The sequence below is a fragment of the Meles meles genome, chromosome 10 (genome assembly GCF_922984935.1).
Source record: "Meles meles chromosome 10, mMelMel3.1 paternal haplotype, whole genome shotgun sequence".
Classification (NCBI taxonomy): domain Eukaryota; kingdom Metazoa; phylum Chordata; class Mammalia; order Carnivora; family Mustelidae; genus Meles; species Meles meles.
The window spans coordinates 54,447,634-54,473,721 of record NC_060075.1 but is presented as its reverse complement, the minus strand read 5'-3'; the positions used below and the strand labels follow the sequence as shown (position 1 = coordinate 54,473,721).

General features: G+C 42.7%; 1 protein-coding gene across 1 annotated transcript in view; it reads left to right on the top strand.

The window, feature by feature from the left end:
- DNAH11 (dynein axonemal heavy chain 11) overlaps positions 1–26,088 on the top strand; it is a 325,583-nt gene that overhangs the window by 150,040 nt on the left and 149,455 nt on the right. The window contains exons 41-46 of the mRNA XM_046021406.1: positions 1,645–1,795; positions 2,865–3,013; positions 12,018–12,168; positions 15,659–15,790; positions 20,508–20,685; positions 23,814–24,014. Of these exons, the coding sequence (XP_045877362.1) occupies positions 1,645–1,795; positions 2,865–3,013; positions 12,018–12,168; positions 15,659–15,790; positions 20,508–20,685; positions 23,814–24,014 (962 nt within the window). The remainder of the gene's footprint in view (positions 1–1,644; positions 1,796–2,864; positions 3,014–12,017; positions 12,169–15,658; positions 15,791–20,507; positions 20,686–23,813; positions 24,015–26,088) is intronic.

Here is a 26,088-nt window from a genome sequence, read left to right as displayed (position 1 = left end):
CATGATCTCAGGGTCCTGGGATTGAGCCCCACGTCCGGCTCCCTGCTCTTTGGGGAGTCTGCTTAAGGATTCTCTCTCTCTCTCTCTCCTGCCCCTCCCCCCACTCTAAGATAAATCTTTAAAAAAAAATGTTTTTATCTTCTCATCTTTTAAACTACTAAGCCAATGACCAAATTTCTCAAAGAAATGTAAAACACCTCTGAATTAACTTCAGAATTCTATCCCATGAATATTGTTGTAGAAAAACAGAGAAAGTTAAAACAAACTAGTATTTGGCCTAAAATAGATAATGTATGTACATGGAAAAGGATAATGTCTTTTTTTGGTGTAACATACATGTATGTTAGCCCCTATAAATCCCCACACCTGTTCTTTGAGGAAGCTACTATCTTTTTTTGACATGTGGGAAAGCCTCAGAGAAGGTCAGGCACATCCTCACGGAAGTGAAACTTGTTCATTGGTCTGCAGTCCAGGTATAGCTCAAAAGGTATCCCACATTGCCCATCAGAAAGAGAAAGCAAATGTATAGCAAATTTATTTACCTTTTTTTAAGACTTTATTTATGTATGTATTAGAGAGAGAGAGAGCGCGTGAGTGCACAATTGGGCAGAGCAGCAGGCAGAGGGAGAGGGAGAAGTAGGCTCTCTGCTGAGCAGGGAGCCCCACACAGGGCTGGATCCCAGGACCCTGAGATTGTGACCTGAGCCGAAGGCAGACATTTAACTGACTGAGCCACCTGGGTGCCCCAGCAAATTTATTTACTTAATAAAAGCTTCCTATAGAAATAATGGTTTATTTTAGAAATAAAGAGCATGTAACTCCATACTATATTAGCTTTTTAAAAATTCAATTAGCCAATGTATATCATTAGTTTTTGATGTAGCGTTTAGCGATGCATTAGTTGAGTATAAGACCCAGTGCTCATCATATCACGTGCCCTCCTTAATGCCCATCACCCTATTACCGCATCCCTCTCCCACTACCCCTTCTGCAACTCTCACTTTGTTTCCCAGAGTCAAGAGTCTCTGAAGCTTTGTCTCCTTCTCTGATTTCTTCCCATTCAGTTTTCCCTCCCTTCCCCTATGATCCTCTGTGCTATTCTTTTTATTCCACATATGAGTGAAGCCATATGATAATTGTCTTTCTCTGACTGACTTATTTCACTTAACATAATTCCTCTCTGGTTCCATCCGTGTCAGCGTAAATGGTCGGTATTCATCCTTTCTGATGGCTGAGTAATATTCCATTGTGTATATGGACCACATCTTCTTTATCCACTCATCTGTTGAGGGCATCTCAGCTCCTTCCACAGTTTGGTGACTGTGGACATGGCTGCTTTGAACATTGGAGTGCAGGTGCCCCTTCATTTCACTACATCTGTATCTTTGGGGTAAATACCCAGTAGTGCAATTGCTGGGTCATAGGGTAGCTCTGTTTTTGACTTCTTGTTTTCCAGAGTGGCTGCACCAGCTTGCATTCCCACCAAAAGTGCAGGAGGGTTCCCCTTTCTCTGCATCTTCGCCAACATTTGTTTTTCCATGACTTGTTAATTTTAGCCTTTCTAACTGGCGTAATGTAGTATCTCATTGTGGTTTTGATTTGTGGTTCCCTGATGGGGAATGGTATGGAGCATTTTTTCTTGTGGATCATTTACTCTGAATGTGTAGGTCTCTTCTCATCCATTCTGCGAGAACAAGCGAATCTTAAGCATGATGGGCCGAAATGGATCATCCTGGATGGAGATATTGATCCCATGTGGATTGAGTCACTAAATACCGTCATGGATGACAACAAGGTGAATAATACCTTAGTGCTAAACAAATACCATACCCGGAGTGTAGGAAGATCTGTTCACTTGTTCAATGGAATACCAGTTTTTAATCATTAGCCCAATGTTCTTCGTGTAATAGCTATTTTGGTAAGTGGCACTATCCTGATAATGCTCTTAATTTTGTTGTTAAAGAGTTGAAGGGAAATAACATTTTTCTTGTCTGCATAAATTTAACCACCTTTAAAGAGGGATGGATACCGAGAATTTAGTTCATACACGCCTCACCATTTTCCCATGGTGTCTAACCATTAGAATTCTAATTTGTCTAACCAGACAAATTATTATCTTTGGTTATGTATGCAGTACTTGGATAATAAAAGGGTGAGTTTGTGCCCGTGTAAATTGATGAAATTTAGCTATTAGAATTAAGTAATTCCTATCGCTAAAGAGTGAGTATAAATGCATTTCTAAGCATTTTTGCTGTGGCTAATCCAGCATTCCCAGCAAAGACAAAACGTGATAGTCCAGGCCCGTGAGACACCACTTAAAGCAACACAAGGTCTATGGTTAGGGTTAGGAGAAAGAAATAGGCAATCATCCTTGCTACAGAACAGAATTACGAACCCCCTTAAATTTGCGGTAATTACCGCTTTCCTCTTTAAGACACTGTTCATCATAAAATGTAGGTCTGAGATCTTTATACTTGCATGAGTTTCTCTAGCACAATTGATAATTGTGGTATTTCAGATTCTATAGAAAGTTTGCTTTTTTGTGGTATTCAGGCCTTTTCATGTAATCAACTCTTAGAACAAATATCTTCTGTTCAGTAGTAATTACTGCAGACACTTAGTGTTTGGCATGAATGAGTCCGTGTTGGTGAGTTTGTTCCTCAGGGGTCAGTGAGCTCCCGTCTGGGATTAACCGAGATCTTTATTCACACCACTCTTCCAACTCGGGAGAGCAAGCTCATCACTTTGGGCACTTGTACTGAGGAGGGTGGCCCGGGAGAGGGAGTACTTGGTGTTCTGAGTTGGCTGCATAGCCTTTGCCCCTCAATGGCAGCACTTCTTTCATGCTGTGCTGCTCTGTCCAGGTGCTGACCTTGGCCAGCAATGAGCGCATAGCCCTTGCCCCCTCCATGAGGCTGCTCTTCGAGATTCACCACTTGCGGACTGCAACCCCAGCTACTGTTTCCAGAGCAGGGATTCTGTATGTGAACCCACAGGATTTGGGCTGGAATCCGTGAGTACTGCTTTTTTTTTTTTTTTTTTAAGTTGTGGTAAAATATACATAACAGAAAACATTTAACATGTTTAAGTGAACAGTTCAGTGGCAGTAAGTACATTCACATTGTGAAACAACCATCACCCCCAACTGTCTCCGTAACTTTCTCCATCCTCCCCAGTGGAAACCCCATACCCATTAAACAGTAAGCACCCCATGTGCCCTGCCCTCTCTGAATCTGATCCTGCTACGTACCTCTTATAACTGGAATCATATAGTAATTGTCTTTTGTGGTGGCCTTGTTACACTTAGCATAATGCCTTCAGAGTTCATCCATGTTCTAGTATGTTCCAGAATTTCCTTCCTTTTTAAGGCTGAATGATGCTCCATTGTATGTATGCAGCACATCTTGCTTATCCATTCATCCTTTGGTAGATACTTGGGCTCCTTCTACCTTTTGATGGTTGCAAATAATGCTTTTGTGGACATGGGCATACAGGTATATCTCTAAGTCCTTCCAGTTATTTTAGATATATACCCACAAGTGGACTTTCAAGATCATATGGTAATTCTATTTTTAATTTTCACTGGATCCACCATACTGTTTTCCATAGTGGCTGCACCATTTTGCATTCCCTCCAACCATGTACAAGATTCTAATTTCTGCACATTCTCACCAACGCCTGTAATTTTCTCTATTTTTTTTTATGACAGCCATCCTAATGGGTGTGAAATGGTATATCACTCTGGTTTTGATTTACATTTCCCTAATAATTAGTCATATCAGGCATCTTTTCATGTGCTTATTGGCCATTTGCATATTTTCTCTGGAGAAATGCTTATTTCAGTCTTTTGCCTATGTTTTAAATCTATTTCAGCTTTGTTTTTATTTTGTTGTATTTCTTTTTTCAGTCTTAGTTTTAAAAACTGAAATTTTGGGGTGCTGGGTGGCTCAGTGGGTTAAGCCTCTGCCTTTGGCTTGGGTCATGATCTCAGGGTCCTGGGATCAAGCCCCGCATCTGCTGAGCAGAGAGCCTGCTTCCCCCTCTCTCTCTCTGTGCTCGCCTCTCTGCCTACTTGTGACCTCTGTCAAATAAACAAATAAAATCTTAAAAATAAATAAAAAATAAAAACTGAAATTTTGTGTGATCACCTGAAGATACAGTATTAGTAAATAAATTGAAAGCTAACTGAATAGGCTAATATGATGAAATTAGCACCTGTATGGCTTTGTCAGTTTTACATGAACATTACCCTATTCACACTTTGTACATGTTAAAAACTCAGTGTTTGTTGAATAAGTGAAAAACAATACTAGTTCATATGGAGCACTGAGATATAAATAAATCATTTCTATAAATATATTAATATGTCATATAAGTGCATGCGTGTTTGTACATACACGTAGAATAGCCATATATGAATAGCGGTAATGCTTTGATTCAGAACAGGTTGACTGTGCCCACCTGCTTACTCTTCAGATGCTTGCATTTTCCAGAATTCATCCTGGAGGTCATGTGTTGCCGCCTCTAGCTTTCCCACTGTGAGCTGTGGAAATGAGGTTTGACCTCTGCAAGCGACACATGCTTGTGCCTGGTGTGCTACTGGGGTCAGAATCTTCTGTTGATCCTCCTCCCCACTCTGTGACCCACTCTGTGACCCAGAGGCTGTCTAGGCTGTCCAGGCTAACCCTAGAGCCACTTCACTGGGCTCCTTGCCCTCTAGCTTCTGGTTGGTTTGGCCCTGAGGAGCCCTGGCAGGAAATGAGAGGGAGAGAGAGGAGAGTGAGGTCAGGCTATTGATTTCCCTGGCTCCCTCCCCGCGGTGTCACATCAGGATAACTATGTCCTTCAATGGCAGGTCACTCTCCTCTAAAATGTCTCTGTAAGATCCATCCCTTCCACATTTTGTAAGTCCTTCATTCCCTTGTCCCTACAGGCACACGTCCACTAAGCATTCCTCAGTTAATATCTGTGGCACAGCTCTCTCCCTTTGGTTCCCTGCTCGATACCCACCTTTGCCAATATCCTTCTAGATTCTTCCCCGTTACCCTGATTTAAGGACAACTGCTGTTCCCTGCCAGGTAGTTGGCTGATGCTTCTCTAACCTGCTTTTTCTGGTTCCTGATTTGTTCACTACAGGTCTCATTCCTTGAGTCCACAGCAAAGTAGAGCCATGCCCAGGCTTCTGTGTTTAACATCGTTTTATTGGATCTCTCTGGGGAGGGGGTCATTTTCAAAAGCCTAAAATGGAGAGTTCTTGTTGAGCTAATAGGTCCTTTTCTCAGCTAGGATTTAGACTGTTCTGTAGGATGTTTCTATGGGTTTGGGGCTGGCTAACAGAGAATCTCTAGTACCCATTGATTCCCTACCATACAGAGAGCAGATGCATCCCCACAACCCGTTTCCTTCAAGGGACCCCTCACCTTTCTGGGTGTGCTCTGACTTCAGTCATGAACCTCACAATTCCCATGGTCTCAGCAGCATCACATGGAGATTTGTGCCAATAAAAGCTGTCTAAATCCTTATTTCAAGAAGGACTTTTATCTAGTAAGTCAGAGTCTTACTTGATTAGAAAACAGTTTGCTTTCTTACGAAAGTTACACAGCTCTGTCTTCATCATTACACTTATTTTTATGGAGGGTTTTTGTTTGATCTAAGGTCAGAGGTTAAGTTTTAATTTTCATGTGTTTGACCACAGAAACATTAACCAAAACAATGGAAATCTTCTCTAAAGGATATTTTTATACTTATACCTCCTACCACCAGAATCCTTATTTTTAAAAAAAGATTTTACTTATTTGTTTGAAAGAGACAGAGATAGTGAGAAGAGACCATGAGTGGGGAGTAAAGTGAGAAGCAGGCTGAGCGGGAAGCCAGATGTGGGGCTCGATCGCAGGACCCTGGGATCACAATCCAAGCTGAAGGCAGATACCCAACCAACTGAGCCACCAAGGTGCCCCCAGAATCTTTAAACGAACTACAAAAAAACTGGATTTTTTGGATTGGGGGATATGTTTTCACTCCATATTTATTGGATATGCTACCTTACTTTAATATCATAATTTTAATTATGGGATAGCATTGCATGTATTGACTCATTCAATGCTTAATTACCTTCTGAGGTAAAATTATCAAACCAGTTTTCCAAACCAGTATCTTCAGTCTCAGTTTCCCCGAACTTTTTAATTTGAAAGTGTTGAAAATTATAGAAAATTTACAATGGTACTAGTACACTATACACTTTTTCCCTGCAGTACCACTTGTTAGTGTCTTACTACATGTACTTTCTCTCTGAATGTGCGCGCACTCTTTCTCTCTCATGGCCATAGAGGCACATTTTCTCCTTTTACTTACTTTTGCAAAATTATCTGAAGACATTAAGCCTCTTCACCACTGAGTACTTGAGTATCTATTCCCTAAGAACTAGGAAATTGTCCTATGGGAACCCAGTACAATTAACATACCTAAGATATTTGTTCTGGATACAGTAGTATCTGATAAACAATAACTTTTCAAATTTTCTCAGTCAACTGAGAAAGTTCCTTGGTAGGCTTTTTCTTTTCTTTTTTTTAAGATTTTATTTATTTATTTGACAGAGAGATCACAAGTAGGCAGAGAGGCAGGCAGAGAGAGTGAGAGGGAATCAGGCTCCCTGCCGAGCAGAGAGCCCGATGCAGGACTCGATCCCAGGACCCTGAGATCATGACCTGAGCCGAAGGCAGAGGCTTAACCCACTGAGCCACCCAGGAGCCCCTCTTTTCTTTTTTTTAATCCAGTGTCACAACAAAGATCATGCATTGCATCTACTTGTCTGTATTTTCTCCTTTAATGCAGAATACCCTCCCACATTTTTCTTTCATGACATTGACAGTTTTGAGGGTAATCAGTCAGATGCCTAGAAGAGAGACCCAGTGGTGGTTGCAGAGTGGTGACTCCCTAATTCATTCCTTTCTATTTACTATTATATAGTATGTATATATATATATATATATAATATATATATTATATATATATAATATATATATATTATATATATATATAATATATATAATATATATATATTATATATATATATATATTTTATCTATTTAGATGAGGTGGCATTTTCCTATAAAGAATGCCTCCTCCTCTTTCCTCCTAATCCCCTCCCTCACCCCTCCTCCTCCCTTTTTTTTTTTCTCTCTTGCTTTCTCAGTCCCTCTCCCCCTTTCTTTCTTAATGGACATCATTTTCCATTCATGGTTTCTTTTCTTTTAGTTCAGTGGGTTATAATTCATTAGCAACATGATCATACTGAGCGCTGGCTTTGTCCCAAATTTGCCAACAAGAGCCCTTTCCAGGCAGCCCCTTACTTGTTCTTTTTCACTTTTCATCCTCAGTCAGTCTTGGAGCACTTGGCTTTCAGGCTGACCAGCATGATTCTGGCTCCTTTCATTCTTCCTTTCCTTCACCTAATTCAGTCATTTCTCCAAGGAGCCAAAAGGAACGACTTTTCGTGTAAGGAATGGTATTTAGAATCCAAGACAGTGATGCTAGGTGTGCTCATTGCTACTGATAGGTCATTGCTTTTAGGCTCTTTCAGTGACCAGAATTAGGAAATCCATTTTCTTAATTCATATTGTGGGAAACCCTACGTTATTATGGATAGAAGAGATGATAAAACATTTTGTTTATAGTGTCTGCATGATTCATTTAAGAATTAAATGTAGTGTCATTATCATGAAGGCTTTTTAGATATTTTTGTTGAAATTCACTAAGCTACTCTAAAAAATAATTTTATATCCACACTTAACAGACACAGAACATATCAAGTCACACAAATATCCTTAAAATCACATGAACATGGGACTGGCTGTCAAAATCAAATACTGTTCTACTTCTTAGTCCTAAGTAAATTTACTAGATGGATGCTGGACAGTTCACATGTGTCTGTTGAGATCTTGAGAAACAGAACAGGAATTAGAAGAAAATTTCTTTTTTTTCTTTTAAAGATTTTATTTATTTATTTGACAGACAGAGATCACAAGTAGGCAGAGAGGCAGGCAGAGAAGGGGAGGAAGCAGGCTCCCTGGTGAGCAGAGAGCCCGATGTAGGGCTCCATCCCGGGACCCTGGAATCATGACCTGAGTTGAAGGCAGAGGTTTTAACCCGCTGAGCCACCCAGGCACCCCATTAGAAGAAAATTTCTAAAAAATAATCAAGATTTATTTCCCCATTAGAAAGGGATGAAATACATAAAAAGGAATGAAGTGCATAGAAAAGGAAAAGCAAACAGGCAATGAATTAAATTCGTTCAGAATTAAATTATCTAAATCACTCAACTTAAAATTACTTAAGTTGCTTAGCTTAAAATTATTTAAAGTGAACGTCATTGAAAATGAGATCTACCAAACGGCATATTACTCAACTTCTAGAAAATGATAGGAAAATATGGGCCTCTCTCTGGAATTTACTCTGATTCCTAGAGATTACTGGAAGATAACTTTTGACAACCCCACCTTTAGATCATACTTATTCCTTTATCACTTTAATGGATAAAATCTCTTTCGATTTTCTCTCTCTTATCCTCTCACCTGCATTGGATGAGCTTGTTGTCTTTTTTTTTTTTTTTTAAGGTTTTATTTATTTGAGAGAGAGCATGAGTCTGGGGGGTGGAAGGCAGAGGCAGAGGGAGAAGCAGGATCCCCGCTGGGCAGGGAGCCTGATGTGCAGCTGGATCCCAGGACCCTGGGACCATGACCCCAGCCGAAGGTAGAAGCTTATCAGACTGAGCCACCCGTGTGCCCTGAGCTTGTTGTCTTTTGCCCTTTCAATCCCATCCTTCCATCTTGTCAGCCTGTATATATTTGCAAACATGCGGATTCAGAAACCATCGACGTTCGCTGCCAGTCAGCACGTGGTAACTTGGGCCATTTCTCTGGGCCACCTGTGAATGACAAGAGAGCCTACATCTTGCTCCGGGGGGCCAGTATATAAATAACCAGAGCTCTGGTGAGTTCCTGCTCTTCTCCAGGACACTGTTCCGGTCCCAGACTCTTGAAGAATAAATTGAAGAGTCCTCAGGAACCTGAAAACTTGAGCTACCTAGGTAGTTTCCAAACTGGAGGGTCTTAGATTCCTGTGGTCATGCGAACAGCCTATCTGAAGAAGGGCCGGGCAACACCGCTGATGGTAGGGAACACATTTGCAAAGGCTGAAGAACAGAAGATCTTCTGTTCGTAAGCTGAATGTTGGTGTGATGATGATGTTCAAGGCATCATGTGTGGCCCCTTCCTGAGGCAGGGGCCCCAGTGATCTCTTATGTAAGTAAGAAATAAATATGCCCTTTTAGCATGTCATTTGCCATGGTGTGTCCTACAATAGCACTAAGTTTCATTTGGTCATGTTCAAAGGTACAGCATCTCTTAGAAACCCTAAGGGACTTTTTTATGAAGTACGGTGGAAAGAATCTGGACCTTCCGTTTCTGCCATTGCTGAGGGTAATGGTGTCTTCCTCTGAATTCACTGTGTTTTAACGTCTATTTTTATCCCAAACTATGAAGATGTATACATAATTTATATGTGAAATTTTAAACTGTTTATATTTGACAATATAGACTTTTTTTTTTTTAACTCCCTGTGCTATGTGGTGTGGTTGACCCCTAGCAGAAATTGTTGGGGGCTTTTGAGGGGGCGGGGGATGCAGGATCCTATCTCCTGGTTTGGTCGTACTCAAGTCCTACCCCGTGGAGCTAGTTTGTACAAGGGCAGCATTTGCTCGTGGACCAGGTAGGTGTTCTCTCTGAGACTTGGACTCCTGCCTCTGTGGGTCCATGAAGCAGCTCTCACCTGCCCCCTCGGGCAGAGCTCTTTTCCCCTTCTCTGGCTCTCTGGAGGCTTTAGCCCCTGGTCATCCCCGCATAGGCCTCTGCTTCACTGACACCAAAGGCCAGGGGGTGGAGGCAGAATTTGTTGTGCCCAGCAGAGCACTGGCCACCAACCCTTGGGCCCTGTAGGACTCTACTGCCTTGAGGAGATGCACAGATCAGCGGAGCCAGGATCTGACCCCAGTTCTCGGGCTTCAACCAACTCTGTGCTGGCTAGCATTTATTGAGAAGTTGTTGTAGGTCAGATAATAATCCAAGCACTTTCTGCATGAGAAATCATCTCATCCTCAATAATCCTAGGAAGATTGTGAGAAACTTAAAGCACAGAGAAGTAAAGCAACTCACCCTAGGCAGCAGTTAAAAAATGGTGTGACTGGATAGCCAAACTATGGAAAGAACCTAGATGTCCATCAACAGATGAATGGATAAAGAAGATGTGGTATATATACACAATGGAATACTATGCAGCCATCAAAAGAAATGAAATCTTGCCATTTGCGACGACATGGATGGAACTAGAGGCTTTTATGCTTAGCGAAATAAGTCAATCGGAGAAAGACAACTATCATATGATCTCCCTGATATGAGGAAGTGGAGAGGCAACGTGGGGGGTTTGGGGGTAGGGAAAGAATAAATGAAACAAGATGGGATCGGGAGGGAGACAAACCATAAGAGACTCTTAATCTCACAAAACAAACAGGGTGGCCGGGGGTTGGAGGGGTAGGGAGAGAGGTGGGGTAATGGACATTGGGGAGGGTATGTGCTATGGTGAGTGCTGTGAAGTCCGTAAACCTGATGATTCACAGACCTGTACCCCTGGGACTAATAATACATTATATGTTTATTTAAAAAATTTAAAAATTAAAAAAAAATGGTGTGGTTGGGCTACAGATCCGGGTTGGCCTTGAGAGCTCAGTCTCTCCCCTCACCACCCCTCACCACCCCCACTGCCCCAGTGAGCTCCGGACGCTAAGATTCTGCTTCTGGCAGCTGCCGTGTGCTTGAATAAGCAGCTCAGAGGTAGGTGAGGCCCTCGTGCCTTCATTTCCAGTAACTCACACTTGTTTGCCATTGTTCCCTGGTGCCCGCTGCCCCCACCACCCGGAGATGCTCTCTCAAGTTCCCATCCTGCACCTGGACTTCACCGAAAATCATTTCTCTTGGACCTGGAGAAGTTTTGACAGTTGGTATCCTGTAAATCTCAGTGTAGTGTAAATGTGATTGAATAGTTAATAGAGTCCTATTGTGGCACTTTGTAAAAATCAAAGGGAGCCTTTTATGAGATAATTATCTTGCCTTAATTTCTTCCAATAGTGGAAATGTGAAATCTGATTTGCTTATAGCAAAGTATAGCGGTAGCTGTGTAGCTGCGCCGCTCGTGGCTGGATGTATTTATCACTGCGTCCGGTTTGATGAGAACTTTTTGAGCAATTATTTTTCATTTAGCATCACACAGTGTCTCCCCAGAGACGACTGTGGGAGCTGCTAGGCTATGTTTCATTTTATTGATAAGTATGACTTTATTAATATGTTAGGGTTATTAATATATCAAAATTGATAACCTTCTGTAAGCTCCAGATTAATACACATGTGCCCAAGCATGAGATACCATTTCAGAGCGACTTATCAGAAATGCATTATCTGCTTCTCGGGTTGGCGTTCCCTCCAAGCCAGTGGAAAAGGAGAGATTCTGAAATAGCCCCTGCGGAATTTTCACCTTTTTATATGTAACTGATTTGTCATTACTAAGTAATTGATGCCAAGATTAATCAAGAAATATCCCAAGCTGTTTTCATAAATAAAGCCTACTCTATGAAACTAGTTTCAGTCCCTTAGGAAATGACATGCTACACCTCCTTGTAAAGGCTCAGTAATGGCCTACTTAGACTCCATTATGTTTGCCTTCTAAGTGCTAGTAGGAGTTTCTTCTACAGTTTTTTCATTAGGGTAAAAATGGCCATTAGAACAAGTTTTTAAGGGGTCATTTAAAAATATTTGCAGGTCGAGAAATAGAATGAACTCACTACACATGTCCCCAAAGGGTGGCACCAAGCTGTGTTGGGTGGAGGGGTGGCGAGGGGGGAGTTCAGAGTTGGTGAAATTCACCTTTTCAAGCCTTGTGTTCAATAAAAGCTTTTCTGTGTTCTTTTTCAGGTATGTGGCCAGTTGGATAGACAGAAGGCAGCATCAATCAGAAAAGGCCAATTTAACTATTCTTTTCGATAAATACGTTCCTGCCTGCTTGGATAAGCTGAGAACAAGCTTGAAAACTATCACTTCAATTCCGGAGAACAGCCTGGTGCAGGTCTGGCTCTGGTTTCACCATCGTACACTCTGGTCCTGATGCAGTGGTGTGGACTGATGAGGCAGCAGGAGCTTTTGTTTGCTTGAGGAAGGGGACTCAAAGAGGGGTGCCTGGGTGACTCAGTCGGTTGGGCGTCTGACTCTTGATCTCAGCTCGAGTCTCAGTCTCAGGGTCATGAATTCAGGCCCTGTGTTGGGCTCCATGCTGGGTGTGGAGCCTACTTGAAAGAATGAAAAAAAAAAAAAAGATACAGCAGTCATTGTATAGCTGCTCTGCTGAAAAAATGAAAAATACGAAAAATGAAAAATAAAAAAGGAGGCAAAGATTGCGGGGGTCGTCAGGTTGCTCCACCTCTCTTTCCCCAGCTCCTTGTTCCCCAGGGCTTTCTGCAAACCTCTGTGACACGCCTATCACCTTCTGTTATCACTCAGACTTGTAGATTGGTTGTTTTCATGAGACTGTGATCTAGAGGCCAGAAGCCACCTTGTATTTATTTTTATGTCCCCAGAAATGTACATAGTTCCCTCACACAGAGCGGGGGCCAAGTACGTGTTTACTTAATCATTGTGTTCCTCCAAGTATATTGGAATAGAATAAGAAGAACAACTGGCCCAAAGAAGGGGCTCAGTATGTTTTTGACTACAGTAAATCGGTAGGAGAAATCTTCTGAGCGGACCATCCCTGGCCCTCCCATGCTCTTCCTTTCTGTTCACCCCCTCCCCCAGACACTCCTGAAGTCAGGTCAGTCTCCATGGGGAGTTCCTAATACTCCAGGAACACGTCTCTTCTGACCCTCGGTCTGAGACCGCTGGTAAGACTGAAGGGTATATGTATGATAGGTTGTCATGGAAGCTAATGAAAATAATTCGCAGCACACAGAAATGAAGGTTGTGATCTTAATCTCAGCATGAAGAAAAACAGTCCCCAGCCTTTATAAGTAGAAAACTTCACAAAAGATTTACAATTAGAAATCCTTTTTTTTTTTTCTCTCTCTAGGAACAAAATTGGTGTGAGAGTACTTTGTTACCTTTAAGTTCCTATTACCAGATTTGTTTGAAGCTAAATTAGAAAGAGTCACAAGCATAATAAGAAGAGAAAGTTCAGGTTTTTGGATAATTCACACACCAATTAAGTAAACGATAGTCTTCAACAGTAATTATCCGAGGTATAATTTATTTCTGAAAGCAGGTCTGAATTTATTCATAATGAATTAATTATGTGGTTAGCCTAATTAGACTTCCTCTGGTGTAGTGCTTGCAAAAAGCATGACTGTGTTCTTTCTCGAGTTGACTTATGTATTTATGTGATTCTCTGTAGTGTGAATTTTTTCCTTCAAGAGTAGTGTGAAAATAGGTCAGTAGGAATTAATATGACTTTCCCTCTCACTTCCTCCTTTTGTAGTATTCAGAAATGGCATTTTGTCCTCAGCTCCTTCCAGCAGCTGTTTATAGAGTAGTCTCTCTTCTGTGATTACTTGCAAAGACAAAATTTGAGATGAACATGAGTACAAAGGGGAGCACCTTCAAATGACTCCTTTAAGAAATTGTCCTCTGTTTTCTAATAAATGACATGTATTTGCTTTAAGTTTGGTTAGTCATATTAATTCCTTCATAATATACACCAGAGTCTGACGTTACTAATTGCTGACACAGAGCTCCAAGTGTTTTCCAAGTACTGCATTGGGGAGAAAACAGAGAAGTGATGAGTTAGTCAAGTCCCCAGATCAGCAGATGAGGACACGCTGAAATCTTCCAGTCCCCGTTTTGGTTTTGGTTTTAATAGTCCCTTACAGCACCAGGGCTTCTACTCAGAAGTAGCAAAGCCTCACAGTCTTACATTATTTTTCTCGATACCAAATGGGTGATTTTTATATCTTTTGGGGGATTATTTTAAATTGGCAGATATGAAACTATATAACATAATAGAAATCAAGAGAGAAGATCGAAAAATACAACAGGTGATCCACTTTTCAAGTTGAAAACCTTTATAAATTACTTCCAGGAGCTCTTTCCTGTGTTACCACGACTTTTCCCTGGCTTCCGGGGCTGGGAAAGAAAGACGCACGTGCAGTTCTGACTTCTGTAGTGGCTTGCATTGCTGTCTGTGTGATAGTGATCAGATCTCAGGCTGCCTCCAGAAGCCAGGGGAAAGGTTCCAGGAGTTCTGAGAGTCTGGGACACCGCTGCTGTGTGACCCCTATACCTGTGCTTCAGAGAAGTAGCTCGAAAACATGTTCACGACGGGTTATTGTTCCCTTTGGGAAAGGCCTTTGCAAGCAGCCATGTACCCCTCCTCACCGACCTGATTGTCCTGAGCTCAGGCTGTGTTTCTGACCAACAGCACGTTGCCGTCTCACATGGAGGGAGTAAAGGACAAGTTCCTGAATAGTGTTTCTTCCAAGGTTAAATTTAGTTCGGTGTTCAAAAAAAAAAAAAAAAAAAGTCACAGGCGAAGGCTGCCAGTCTGTCTTTCTAAGTTTATACAACAGGTAGGAAAAACCCACGGCCAAAGCACTAAGGGAAAGTGGGTTATCTAAATGTCCAGCAAGAGGGAAATGAATAAATGCCTCTCTGTCAAGTGGAGTCCTATGCGTCCATTCCCACTGCTAACGTTCAGGCAGCACTTTACTGGGAAGGCAGGGTATCTGGAGTTTGTTACTGAGTGAAAATGCGAGCTCTAGACAACTCTGGGTGCTGTGACTCCCTGTTAATAAAAAAGAGCTTAGATATATTCCCCATTATCTTACTTTGTGCCTGTATGTACCCATGTTTATTACAGTGATTACAAATTGGATAAAATAGTCCTTTTTTAAAAATAGTTGATTACTTAGAAGATTGGTTTCATTAAAAGTGGCAGAGATGGCAGTGCCTGCGTGGCTCAGTGGGTTAAAGCCTCTGCCTTCGGCTCGGGTCATGATCTCAGGGTCCTGGAATCGAACCCCTCATCAGGGTCTCTGCTCAGCAGGGAGCCTGCTTCCCTTCATTTCTCTCTGCCTGCCTCTCTGCCTACTTGTGATCTCTGTCAAATAGATAAATAAAATCTTAAAAAAAAAAAGTGGCAGAGGGGCACCTGGGTGGCTCAGTGGGTTAAGCCGCTGCCTTCGGCTCAGGTCATGATCTCAGGGTCCTGGGATCGAGCCCCGCATCGGGCTCTCTGCTCTGCAGGTGAGCCTGCTTCCTCCTCTCTCTCTGCCTGCCTCTCTGCCTGCCTCTCTGCCTACTTGTGATCTCTCTCTCTCTCTGTCAAAAAATAAATAAAATCTTTAAAAAAATAAAAAAATAAAAAAAATAAAAAATAAAAAAAGTGGCAGAGATTTTCCACTACTGACTTAGAAAACCAAGGCAGTGATTTTTGTCTGTCTCAACATCACAGATTGGGGAAAATTCTATAATCTCTTAAGGAGCAAGTGGATTGGTTAGTATGTCCTATGACCTGACTCTGCTATTAAGGAGCTATTGCCCTACGTGAATAGCTATTTCTTTTTCTTTAGACAATTTGTACTCTTCTGGAATGCTTGTTGACTCCTGACAATGTACCTTTGGACAGCCCAAAAGAGGTTTATGAAGTCTACTTTGTCTTTGCTTGTATCTGGGCGTTCGGAGGCACTCTATTGCAAGATCAGGTATGTTTTGAGATGGTTCACAGAAATAATTTATAGAACGAGTTTTACTTGGGGGCAGGTTGTCATGTGATCCCTGTTGGTTTGATTTTTGTTTTTGTTTTGTTTTTTTTTTTTTAACATCATCATAAATCTCTGCCGTTGGCCCTGTTCTCTTGTAATCTGGTGTGTTTAGGCAAGCTCATCCCGGCTGGTAGCTCTAACTTGGGCTGACGCTGCCCCACATCTTCTTGGGAGCTCAGGGGTCGGTGATTCCACCTGCCTGGGGAGCAGTGCCAACAGTGTGCTCTTCCAGAGGCCAGTCCCGCTCCCTGGGCCAGAGACAGAGCTCTGCCTCTGCCCCACCCCCAGGCTGGCTCTTCCTCTTCACCCTTTCTTATCCTCGGGGATACTCACGTTCCTTCCAGTTGCTCGAGTTAAAAACCCAGGAGACCCCATTCTTCCTTACTTCTGTATCCAGTGGTCAGCAGATCCTTTCAGTCACACAACAGCTGTTAGGTCTGTCCCCACCTCCCCGTCCCTACAGCCTTGATTCAGGAATGTATCATCTTTACGTCCTCCTGGGCTGTCACGGTGTCTTAGCTCGGGCTGCCGTAACGAAATGCCGTACCTTGGATGGCTTAACTGACAGAAATTCACTTTCATTTCTGGAGGCTCAAGTCCAAGGTCAGGGTGCCAGCACGGTCAAGTTCTGGCAAGGGCTCTCTTCCTGGCTTACAGAGAGCTGCTTTTTTGCTGTGTCCTCACATGACAGAAAACAATAAAAAGCTTTCTGATGTCTTTTTTATAAAGACGCTAATCCCATCACAAAGGCCCAAGTCTCATGACCTCATCTAAACCGAATTACCTCCCAAGGCCCCATCTCCAATACCATCACATTGCGGGGTAGAGCTTCAAAATAGGAATGTGGGGCGGGGGCGGGGGTGGACACATTCAGTATACAGCCCATAAGAACCTTGAAATCCCTTCCCCTGTGTCTGGTCTCTTGCCTCTAATCAGTCTCTTACATGATCCCTGGGGTAATTATTTGCGAACCAGACTCAACTCAGGCGAGATCCTTTCTGTGGCTCTTGCCTTCAGCCGAACATGAGGCTCCCATGCCTGCCCAGCACTCCCTAGAGGAGCTCATCCTTGGCTGCTCCTTTCTTTTGGGCAAACGCGTGAGACGCGCTTGCTCGAGTGCGTGCATATGTGCGTAGTCACACGTGAGACTTACTCAGGTGCAAAGTGGGAGTGTTTCGGTGCTAGAAGATGGCACATCTCATCTCCACCATGCTCCCCTCTATGTAGATTTTGCCACGTAACATTTCCAGTAACTGTATAAGCTGTCTTCATGGTGCGCATAAAGCTCAGAGGGACAGAGGGACTTGACCAAGGTTATGCTGATAGGAAATGACTGCACCAGGATTCACGCCTGTGTACATCTCCAAAGGCCACCCATTTGAGGGTACCTCAGGATCTCTTATGGTCATAACTGATCTTACATGTACCCTTGAATCTTTGCCTTAAAAATAAACGGCATCCCTCTTCCAGACTTTGCCAGATATTTCCATTTAAATTAGAAGGCATCACAGCCAAAAGGGCCCCATATTTCCACTGGTTGACTTGTTGTAGGTCCTCAGATACACGGTTGCTTAAACCTGTGGGCCAGTTCTTCTTGTCACTAGGTCGCCGTAAATCATGTCTACAAACAGGCGTGGAATTCACTTGGCCTGCTCGATCTGATGTTGATCCCACATTTCCTTTTGTAATACCCAAGGGCTTTCTAAAGCAAAGCTGCCTGCGTTGCTTTGAGTAAGAGTTAAGAGTTGGCGTTGGGTGACATCGTGTGTTTTTTCTCAGGCACAATTTACAGCATGGGTGAGCTTCTCCTTCATGGAGGCTGTGGGCAGAATCTCCCCCTCTCCCTGACTTATCCCAACCCCCATGTTTTTTTATGTTTTTTTCTAGGGTTCTCCCCAAGGTTTTACTTCACTAGGATATAAACCAGGTAAAATTGTGTGAGTAGGATGTAGACAGTGGAAATCTCTCTATTCCTGCCTACTTCCCTCCCAGCTGATTGCCTTTTCATCTTTCCAGTTTTCAAACATGGCTGCCTTCCCAACAGTCCATCAGGCCAGGCCCTGGGCCACCACAGTGGTCCCCTCACTCCTCCGACGCTCTTCTCCCTAAATGAGATTCATCTCCTTCATCCTCCTCCTCCTCCTCATCACCACAACCTTCACATCTTCAGAAGAGCTCTAACTACAAAACATTCAAAGCTGTAGCTATTAAGTTGTAAACATGAAGGCAAGCTGGGAGAAATACTCTTAAGATTGCCTTTTATTAGTTGAACAAATCTGAGTGCCTGTTGGATGTCCGAGAATGTGCTTACGCCTCTTAGTCTGCTACTTTCCTAAATTTTCAAAAAAAGAAAACCTCTATGTATAAGTACAGCTATCCTCTTCCCCTTTTACAAAAGAGCCGAAACTTAGATAGCCTGCTTGAGGACGCCCAGGTGATGTCTGAGCCACGCTCCGACTGCAGCACGCTGGCTCCGCTCCTGTGTTCTTAAGCCAGGCCGTTGCAGGCAGCTTCCAAAATAAGTCTTGATCAGCTCTCCCCGAGCTCCCATCAACTGCTATTATCACTTCTCACTTGGCTTCTAAGGGAACAGCCTCACTGGTCTGCTTCTGTCCTCCCCCATAATCCATTATCCTCTCAGCAGCCGGAGCGATTTTTTAAAATGTAAATTGAATTATAGGATACACTTGAGAGTTTAAAACACTTTAATGGATTCCATTTGCTTTTAGGATAAAGTGAAAAATTTAATATTATTTACAAGGCTCCTGGATCTTTGGTCCTTGCCAGTCTTTTCCTGCTTCTTCAGCCACCCCTTCTCCCCACCCCTGACCTCCCACCTGCTTCCGCCAGCTGCGGTGCCCATTTCTAGAACCCAAGGTATTTCGTACCATAGGATCTTCACCCGTGGTGACTTCTTCCTTCTTCTTGCAATTGTCTTCTCCCTAATCTGTGCCAGTTCTCAGAGATAACTCACCTGAACGTCCAATTAAAATAGGTTCACCCCCTTTTTGGTGAGGAGGTGGAGAAACGGCTTAACCCCCTGAGCCACACAGGCGCCCCCAGGGAGACTCTTAAAGAGAGAGAACACCCTGAGGGTTCATGGAGGGAGGCGGGTGGGGGATGGGCTGGATGGGTGATGGGTTTTGGGAGGGCACTCGTTCTGATGAGCACTGGGCATCGTACGTAAGTGATGAATCACTGAATTCTACTCCTGAAACCAGTATTGCCCTGTATGTTAACGAACTGGAACTGAAATAACAATAGATTCACCCCTGTTACTCTCCATTAAAGCAAACTCTGCTTTCACAGCACCTGTTTATTTCCGCATTTATCGGCTTAGCCTCTGCTTCCTCGGGTCTCTGCTTGTATCTCCCTGTAAGTTCCGTGATGGCAGATACTCGGTTGGCTTTCCTCCCCAGTCTAGAACAAATGCACTGTAGTTGAGTGCACTAATGAATCAGAGCTGTGTTACCAAAATGATCTTGCTGTTGTAGTGGTTAGCAAATTTTGATGTAAAGTCCACGTCCTAGGTCTTCTGCCTACAGAGAATAGTGTTAAGTGTTTTGCCTTTGGAACTGATTTGATTTAAGACCAACTTTTGTAGGGAGATAAAGTAGCCATGCCACCAACTTGAAAATAACTCACACGAGTCTGGACTCATGAACACATGAGTGGTGGTGAGCAGGAGCGTGAGCTCAGCGTGTTTGGCAGATGGAGGCAAGCTCTGCCTGTGAAGACTCCTCAGCCTTCTCTGCCCTCCGCACACACCCCTGCTCTCCAGCCCTCCTGTCTCTGCTCATGCGTGCGATCAGCCCAGCACAAGAAGTGGGCCATAGTCCAAGGACGTAGGATACCAAAGAAAAAGCAGTTTTAAGAATGTGACCGGAGAAAAATGGGAGTTAAGGTCTTGGAGAGTATGAGACTGCTGAGTGCCGTGGCCACTCCCACACACTGTCCTTAGAGTTGCCCCAAGCTCAGGGTGGTGGCAGATCCTGCAGGTGAAGAAGTCCCTCTGCCAGGTTGTTCTGTGACTTGAAGGAATGAGATAGGGTTACCCAATGTTTACTTTTCGAAATAAGGACATTTTATAAATAATGGCCATAAGGAATACCATAATTTTATAAAGGAAAAGCTATTTCAACGGCAAGGGGTCCAAGAAGCCTGTAAGCTCAAATAGAGGGCAGTATATAAATCAAATAATGTTACCAGTTTTTTAAAAAAAGTGTTCCTTTGTTCTTATCTCTCCTACTTTATCGAGAATTGGTGTGAATATTGGTAGAAATCAACACCAGTGTTTGAGAAACACTGTCTCACTGGAACTAGATGGTAATATGCCTGAGAGCTCATTGTTAAATTAAATAACCCAGGGGTACTCGAAGGTTCACTTAACCTTACTTTGCTTTTTAAGTTAATAATTGTTCCAGAAAATTTGTACCTTTTGGATGTATGGCAATTATAGCTCTCTGCCTCTCTGATATTATCACTCATTATAAGTTACTTCTGGTTATTTATTTTTCTTGGGTCAGTTACTCTAGCCCATTTATGATTATAACTGTATTATAACTGCAAGTAACTGTTCAGCGGGATTTGGAGGGGCTTCGTATGTGTTCAGAATTACCTCTAGGTCTGCAGTAAGGATTTCTCTTGTTGTTCTTAGCTTTCTGACTCTCAAGCTGAATTCAGTCGGTGGTGGCATAAAGAGATGAAAGCAGTGAAGTTTCCATCCCAGGGGACGATCTTCGATTATTATCTGGACCACAAAACTAAGAAATTTTTGCCTTGGGCTGAGAAGGTCCCCACATTTACTATGGATCCAGAGGTCCCTCTGAAGGTAGGTGGATGGAACCTAGAAATTTTCAAGCCACACTGTGCTGCTTTGAGCCTTTTCGTTTCATATTTGAACAGTCTTTCTGCTCATAAGTCCTGCCTGATGAGAAATTTTTGTTGATATGGTCGAGCATATAGCATATTGCCTGGGAGAGAAGAATCTTAGTTCTAGGAACAACTACTGAGATGGCTCTTAAGTTTATGCAAACTTTTAAAAAAAATTTCTACCTAAGTCTATTATAACTGTTTTAATAAGACACAAAAGCAATTTTGTGTCTTATTAAAAATCAAAGACCTATTTCTGTTAGTTCCAATGATTCTTATGTCTGACCGTATTGTGAATTTATTAGCACTTTTCATGTGGAACTTCTTTAACACCCCCCCCAGCCATAAAATAGTGTTTAAGCTCCTCAACTCAGAGGTTTGAAATCCTCATGGCAGCTGACAAATCTAAGTGAATCTTTTTTTTTTAATTATTTCTTTTCATAAATCGTTGTTTTACATTTCTCTGATGTTTTACATTATTCTTCGGTCATCTTCTTCTGCCCCAGTCTCTTTTCCTTTTCATTAGACTTCTTTAAACCTCGACATTCTGATTCACTGGGGAGCTTACTGCTTCTGGTAGCACTGTGTGACTAGAATATACGGGGTTTCTATGGAACTAGGCAGCTAGTGTGAAATAAGACCCAGTGTATTCACTTTCAGGAGCTGGAGGCTAGACGGTGAAAGACTAAGTGTTAACAGGAATGGTTCCTCCTGAGGGTTCTCCAGGAGACTCCGTTCCAGGCCTCCGTCTGGAGTTTGCGCATGATCTTGGGGTGCTTTGGCTTGTGGCAGCACAACTCCAGTCCTAACGTGGCATTTGCCCCAAGTGTGTCTCTGGGTGTGCAAATTCCCCTTTGTATGAGGACACCAGTCTTTGCTCTGGGGGCCTACTCTACTTGTCTTAGTGTGCTGGGGCTGCCCTAACACGATACTGCACACTGGATGGCTTAAACACCAGAAATTCATTTCCTCACAGTTCTTTCTGGAGGCAAGAAATCCAGGATTGAGGTGTTGGAAGGTTTGGTTACTCCCGAGAGCTCTCTCCCTGGCTTGAGGATGGCTACCTTCTTGCTGTGTCCTCACGTGGCCTTTGTGTGTGCCTCCCTGAGCACTGTCTCCAAGTCTGTCCAAATTTCCTCCTCTCAGAAGGACACCAGTCAGATAGGGGTAGGGCCCACTCTAACGGCCTCACTTTACCTATTAGGACTTTATAGTCTTCCTCTACGACACAGTGGTACCAAGCATGGTTAGTCCACTAACCACTTCTTAACATATTGGAAGGGAACCATACTGAGTCAGTAGTAATAGTCAATGCTAATATTACAGAAGTCTATCTCAGACCTTTTTCTAATTGCTTTATGTAGATTAACTAATCCTTAAAACAACTTTCTAAGGCATAGGCTATGGATAACCCTTTTACATATGAAAAATGGAAGTGCCAAGGGATGGAGTAATGTGTGTCCAATCCATGTCCTGACATGCCTTCTTGCTGGCTCTGGACAGGCTTAGGCTTTAATCCAAGTACCATCACTTACTACTTCGCTGTTACCTTCGTCAAGTTATTGGTGTTCTCTAAGCTTCAGTTTCATCATCTCTGAAATGAAAATCACGACACAACCCCCGTTGTAGATGAGTTACGAGTATCAGACGACCTAGTGTATGAAATGCTTAATATCATACCTGTCACGTACCCAGCTGTCAGGAAGTGTGAATTATTGGTGTTAATGTGTAGAGACAGAGCTAATAGCCAAATTAAGACACCTGAAGACAATGAAGAGCCAAAAGGAGGAAAAAATATTTATTGTAAAATGTAACTCTGATAAAAAGCAGTCATCTGGTTCTGTTTGGTGTAGCATCGAACAGCCTGTGCCTTTCAGGAGGCCCCAAGAGTACCACCAAATTAAAACAGAATTCTAGGGGTGCCTGGGTGGCTCAGTGGGTTAAAGCCTCTGCCTTCGGCTCAGGTCATGATCTCAGGGTCCTGGGATCGAGCCCCACATCGGGCTCTCTGCTCAGTGGGGAGCCTGCTTCCTCCACTCTCTCTCTCTGCCTGTCAAATAAATAAATAAAAACCTTAAAAAAATAAAATAAAAATAAAACAATTCTAGTGTAAATATTTATAATCATGAAAATGATCCTGAATGATCTATAAAATATTCAGTTGTATTCAGGATATGCTAACCAAACGGGAGAATATATTGTAGAATTTAGGTGTTCATTGTTTTTTTTTTAAGAACAGTCTGAATCTTGCAAGTGGTTCTTTACCTCTTTAATTTGGCCTCCAAAAATGTAAGAAATGTCAACTCTGTTTTAATCACCAAGCAGGATTCTATTTCTTGTGTGTCTATGCCTGCTACCTCTCTCCCTGGCATTATGTATTAGTCTGTATTCCCTGAATCTGGTGTTTATTTCCATTCTTCATTTTCTTGTATTCCCCTAAGCCACCTCACATTTGTTGCGAAACAATAAAGTGTATAAATAAGTCACCAGTTTTCAAAACAGAAGGATTGCTATAAAGATTTTTTTTAACAAAACAATGCATAATGTGTTCAACATGTACTTTGGACTTAGGAATATTTCACTTAACATCACTATTTCCCACCAGTGGGTCTCTCCCCGTGCTGAACTCCTTTAGTGTAAGTTCTGCCCTGATCATTGGGCCACTTACTCTTACCCGGCCAAGGCATTGCTCCCAACTTTGATTTATGTGCGACTTAACTTCTCGAATGTTCTCTCAGCTCCTAGAGAGTGGTGGACGGTTTCCTAAACCTTTATTGGATTCCCTTGTATGCCTAACACGAGGGCTATGATGGGGGCTTTGACTACCACTTAAGTTGGAAAAGGTAGATCTATTGCTTATACTACTGAATTTTGATGGCATTACCCAGTCGCCCTCCTCAAGCTATGATGTCTGAACTCTGATAATTTAAAACTGAAAATCAGGTAAGATCTCCCGTACTGAGTGCGAACTTGACTTAAGAATTCTTTGGGTCTCAATTCTCCAGTGACTGTGTCGGTTAAGATAGAAAATTTCGGAATGCCTCTCTTTCTGACTTCTCCCATTCTGTTCCCTCCACCCTACCCCAGAGAGTTGTGGTTCCCACATCAGAAACAACTCGTCTCCGGTATTTCATAGAGTTGCTGCTTGAGAAAGGACAACCCCTAATGCTGGTAGGAAATGCTGGGGTGGGAAAGACAGCCTTTGTAAGCGACACGCTGGCAAGTCTCTCTGAGGATTACATCGTGTCCCGTGTGCCTTTCAACTACTACACGACATCTGCAGCTCTGCAAAGTGAGTTTTCTTCCTGCTTATATTTTTGAAACAAGGCATCAGAAATGGTCAAGGCTGGGGCATGTAGCGGGAGGGGAGGACTACTTTTCTCTAGGCTTTAGACGTTTTGCTTTGGCCTCAGATGAATTTTTACTTACCACCAGTTGGGGTAAAATATACTTTGTTTCAATATTGTGATTTTGGCTTTTTATATCACTAATGGCTTTATGTGGGTTACTACTCTTTTTTCTTTATTAACCTATAGTGTGTTACTTATTTCAGGGGTACAGGCCTATGATTCATCAGTCTTACACAACACACAGTGCTCACCACAACACATACCCTCCCCAGTGTCCATCACCCACCCATCTCATCGCCCCCGCCTCCTGCAACCCTCAGTTTGTTTCCTAAGATTAAGAGTCTCTTATGGTTTGTCTTCCTCTCTGGTTTCATCTTGTTTCATATTTTTCCCCTCTTCCCCTTTGATCCTCTGTCTTGTTTCTCAAAGTCCACAATCAGTGAGATCCTATCAGATAAAGGGTTTTTACTTGTAAGAACAGCAAGAATCGGCATCACCGGTGTTCACTGCTTTGCCTCTATACACTTTGGTCACCTTTAGTCAGTTTTCTGGAGCCCTAGCAACATAAGGCTGTCCACAAGGGAGAATGCCCTGGTTACCTTTTCAAGTAAAGGATTGATTTAGGAGAACTTCCTTAAAACCATGTTGATGAAATGCCAGGCCATGTGCTGTTAATTAAATCTTAGGAAAATTATAAGAATAATTTTAGCCTTTGAATAAACGTATCGGTGTAAACAAAAGAACCACACAGCATTGGGGCATTCTGAGTTAGGAAGGGCAAGCTAAGTAGACACGGGAAGCAAAGGAGAGAGTGTAGAAAGAGCTGATATGGGCAGATCGGTCACTGCCCAGGAGAGTGTCGGGTTGTGTTGGTGGTGGGGACAGTGAAACTCCCTATTATCCAGTAGTTGATTAAACCTGTTGAGTTGCCCCGATTGTGGTGTGTGTGTGCGCGCATGCATCTGTGCACGTGTATGTGCATGAATATGTGTTGTTACTGTTTTCCTAGCTTTATCAGTAGAGAGTATTAACACATTTTCTTACTGACTGACACCATTAACTCAGCCAAGAGTTATGTTTTGTAATCTCTTAGTGAGGTTTGTCTTCCTTGACCTCATGAGTGAAACAGTGAAAAAAATCCAACTTGGCGATGTTTCATTTAATTCTTTAGCAAATCTATATTATTTATCTATTTTTCCCAAAGTGTTGTGTCCTGTGCATGGTTTTCATTCACAGATGCAGAAGGAGGGATCACTTTATCACTTGTAAATGGAAGCTGAGGGCTACAATCCCATAATTGAACAAAGTACTTGACTGTGCGATGAGTTCATCTTGATAATAGCTGAAAGGGTGAAGGCATTGGTGTAAGGTTTAGACATGGCCTATTAGCACAGAAAAGACACCAGTGTATTTGAAAGAAGGTTTGGGTTTCAGACCATCACAGTGGGATAGTATGCAGGCAAAGATGGGATTTAGGAAAGAAAAATCAGTGTAAGCAAACATAGGAAAGAAAATTACAGAAGACATTCAATTAATTGACTCTCCAAAGCACAGGGATGGAGTAGAAGACAGGGAAAAGGCTGCAGTGGTGCGTTGGAGCTAGACTGTAGATAGAAGGCCCAGCTGTTAGGTTTGCCCAGAGTAAGGGAATTTCTGGGACTTGATATTTTTACTGTTAAAATCAGGGTAGTTTGGGGCACCTGGGTAACTCGGTTAAGTGTCCGACTCTTGGTTTTGGCTCAGATCATGATCTTATGGTCATGAGATTGAGCCCCTAGTTGGGCTCTGCACGGGGTGTGGAGGCTGTTGGACATTCTCTCCTCTCCCCTCTGCCCTTCCCACCAGCACACCCACCCCTGCCCCAGCACACATACACGCTCGCTCTATCGCAGAAAACAAACCAGGATAGTCCCAGGCAATGTGGAATGGTTGGTCACTGTCACTGTAGGAAGAACCAAGATGCAAGCTGAAGGGACTGTACTTCATTTGGTAGGAAATGATGAGCCATTTATGGGG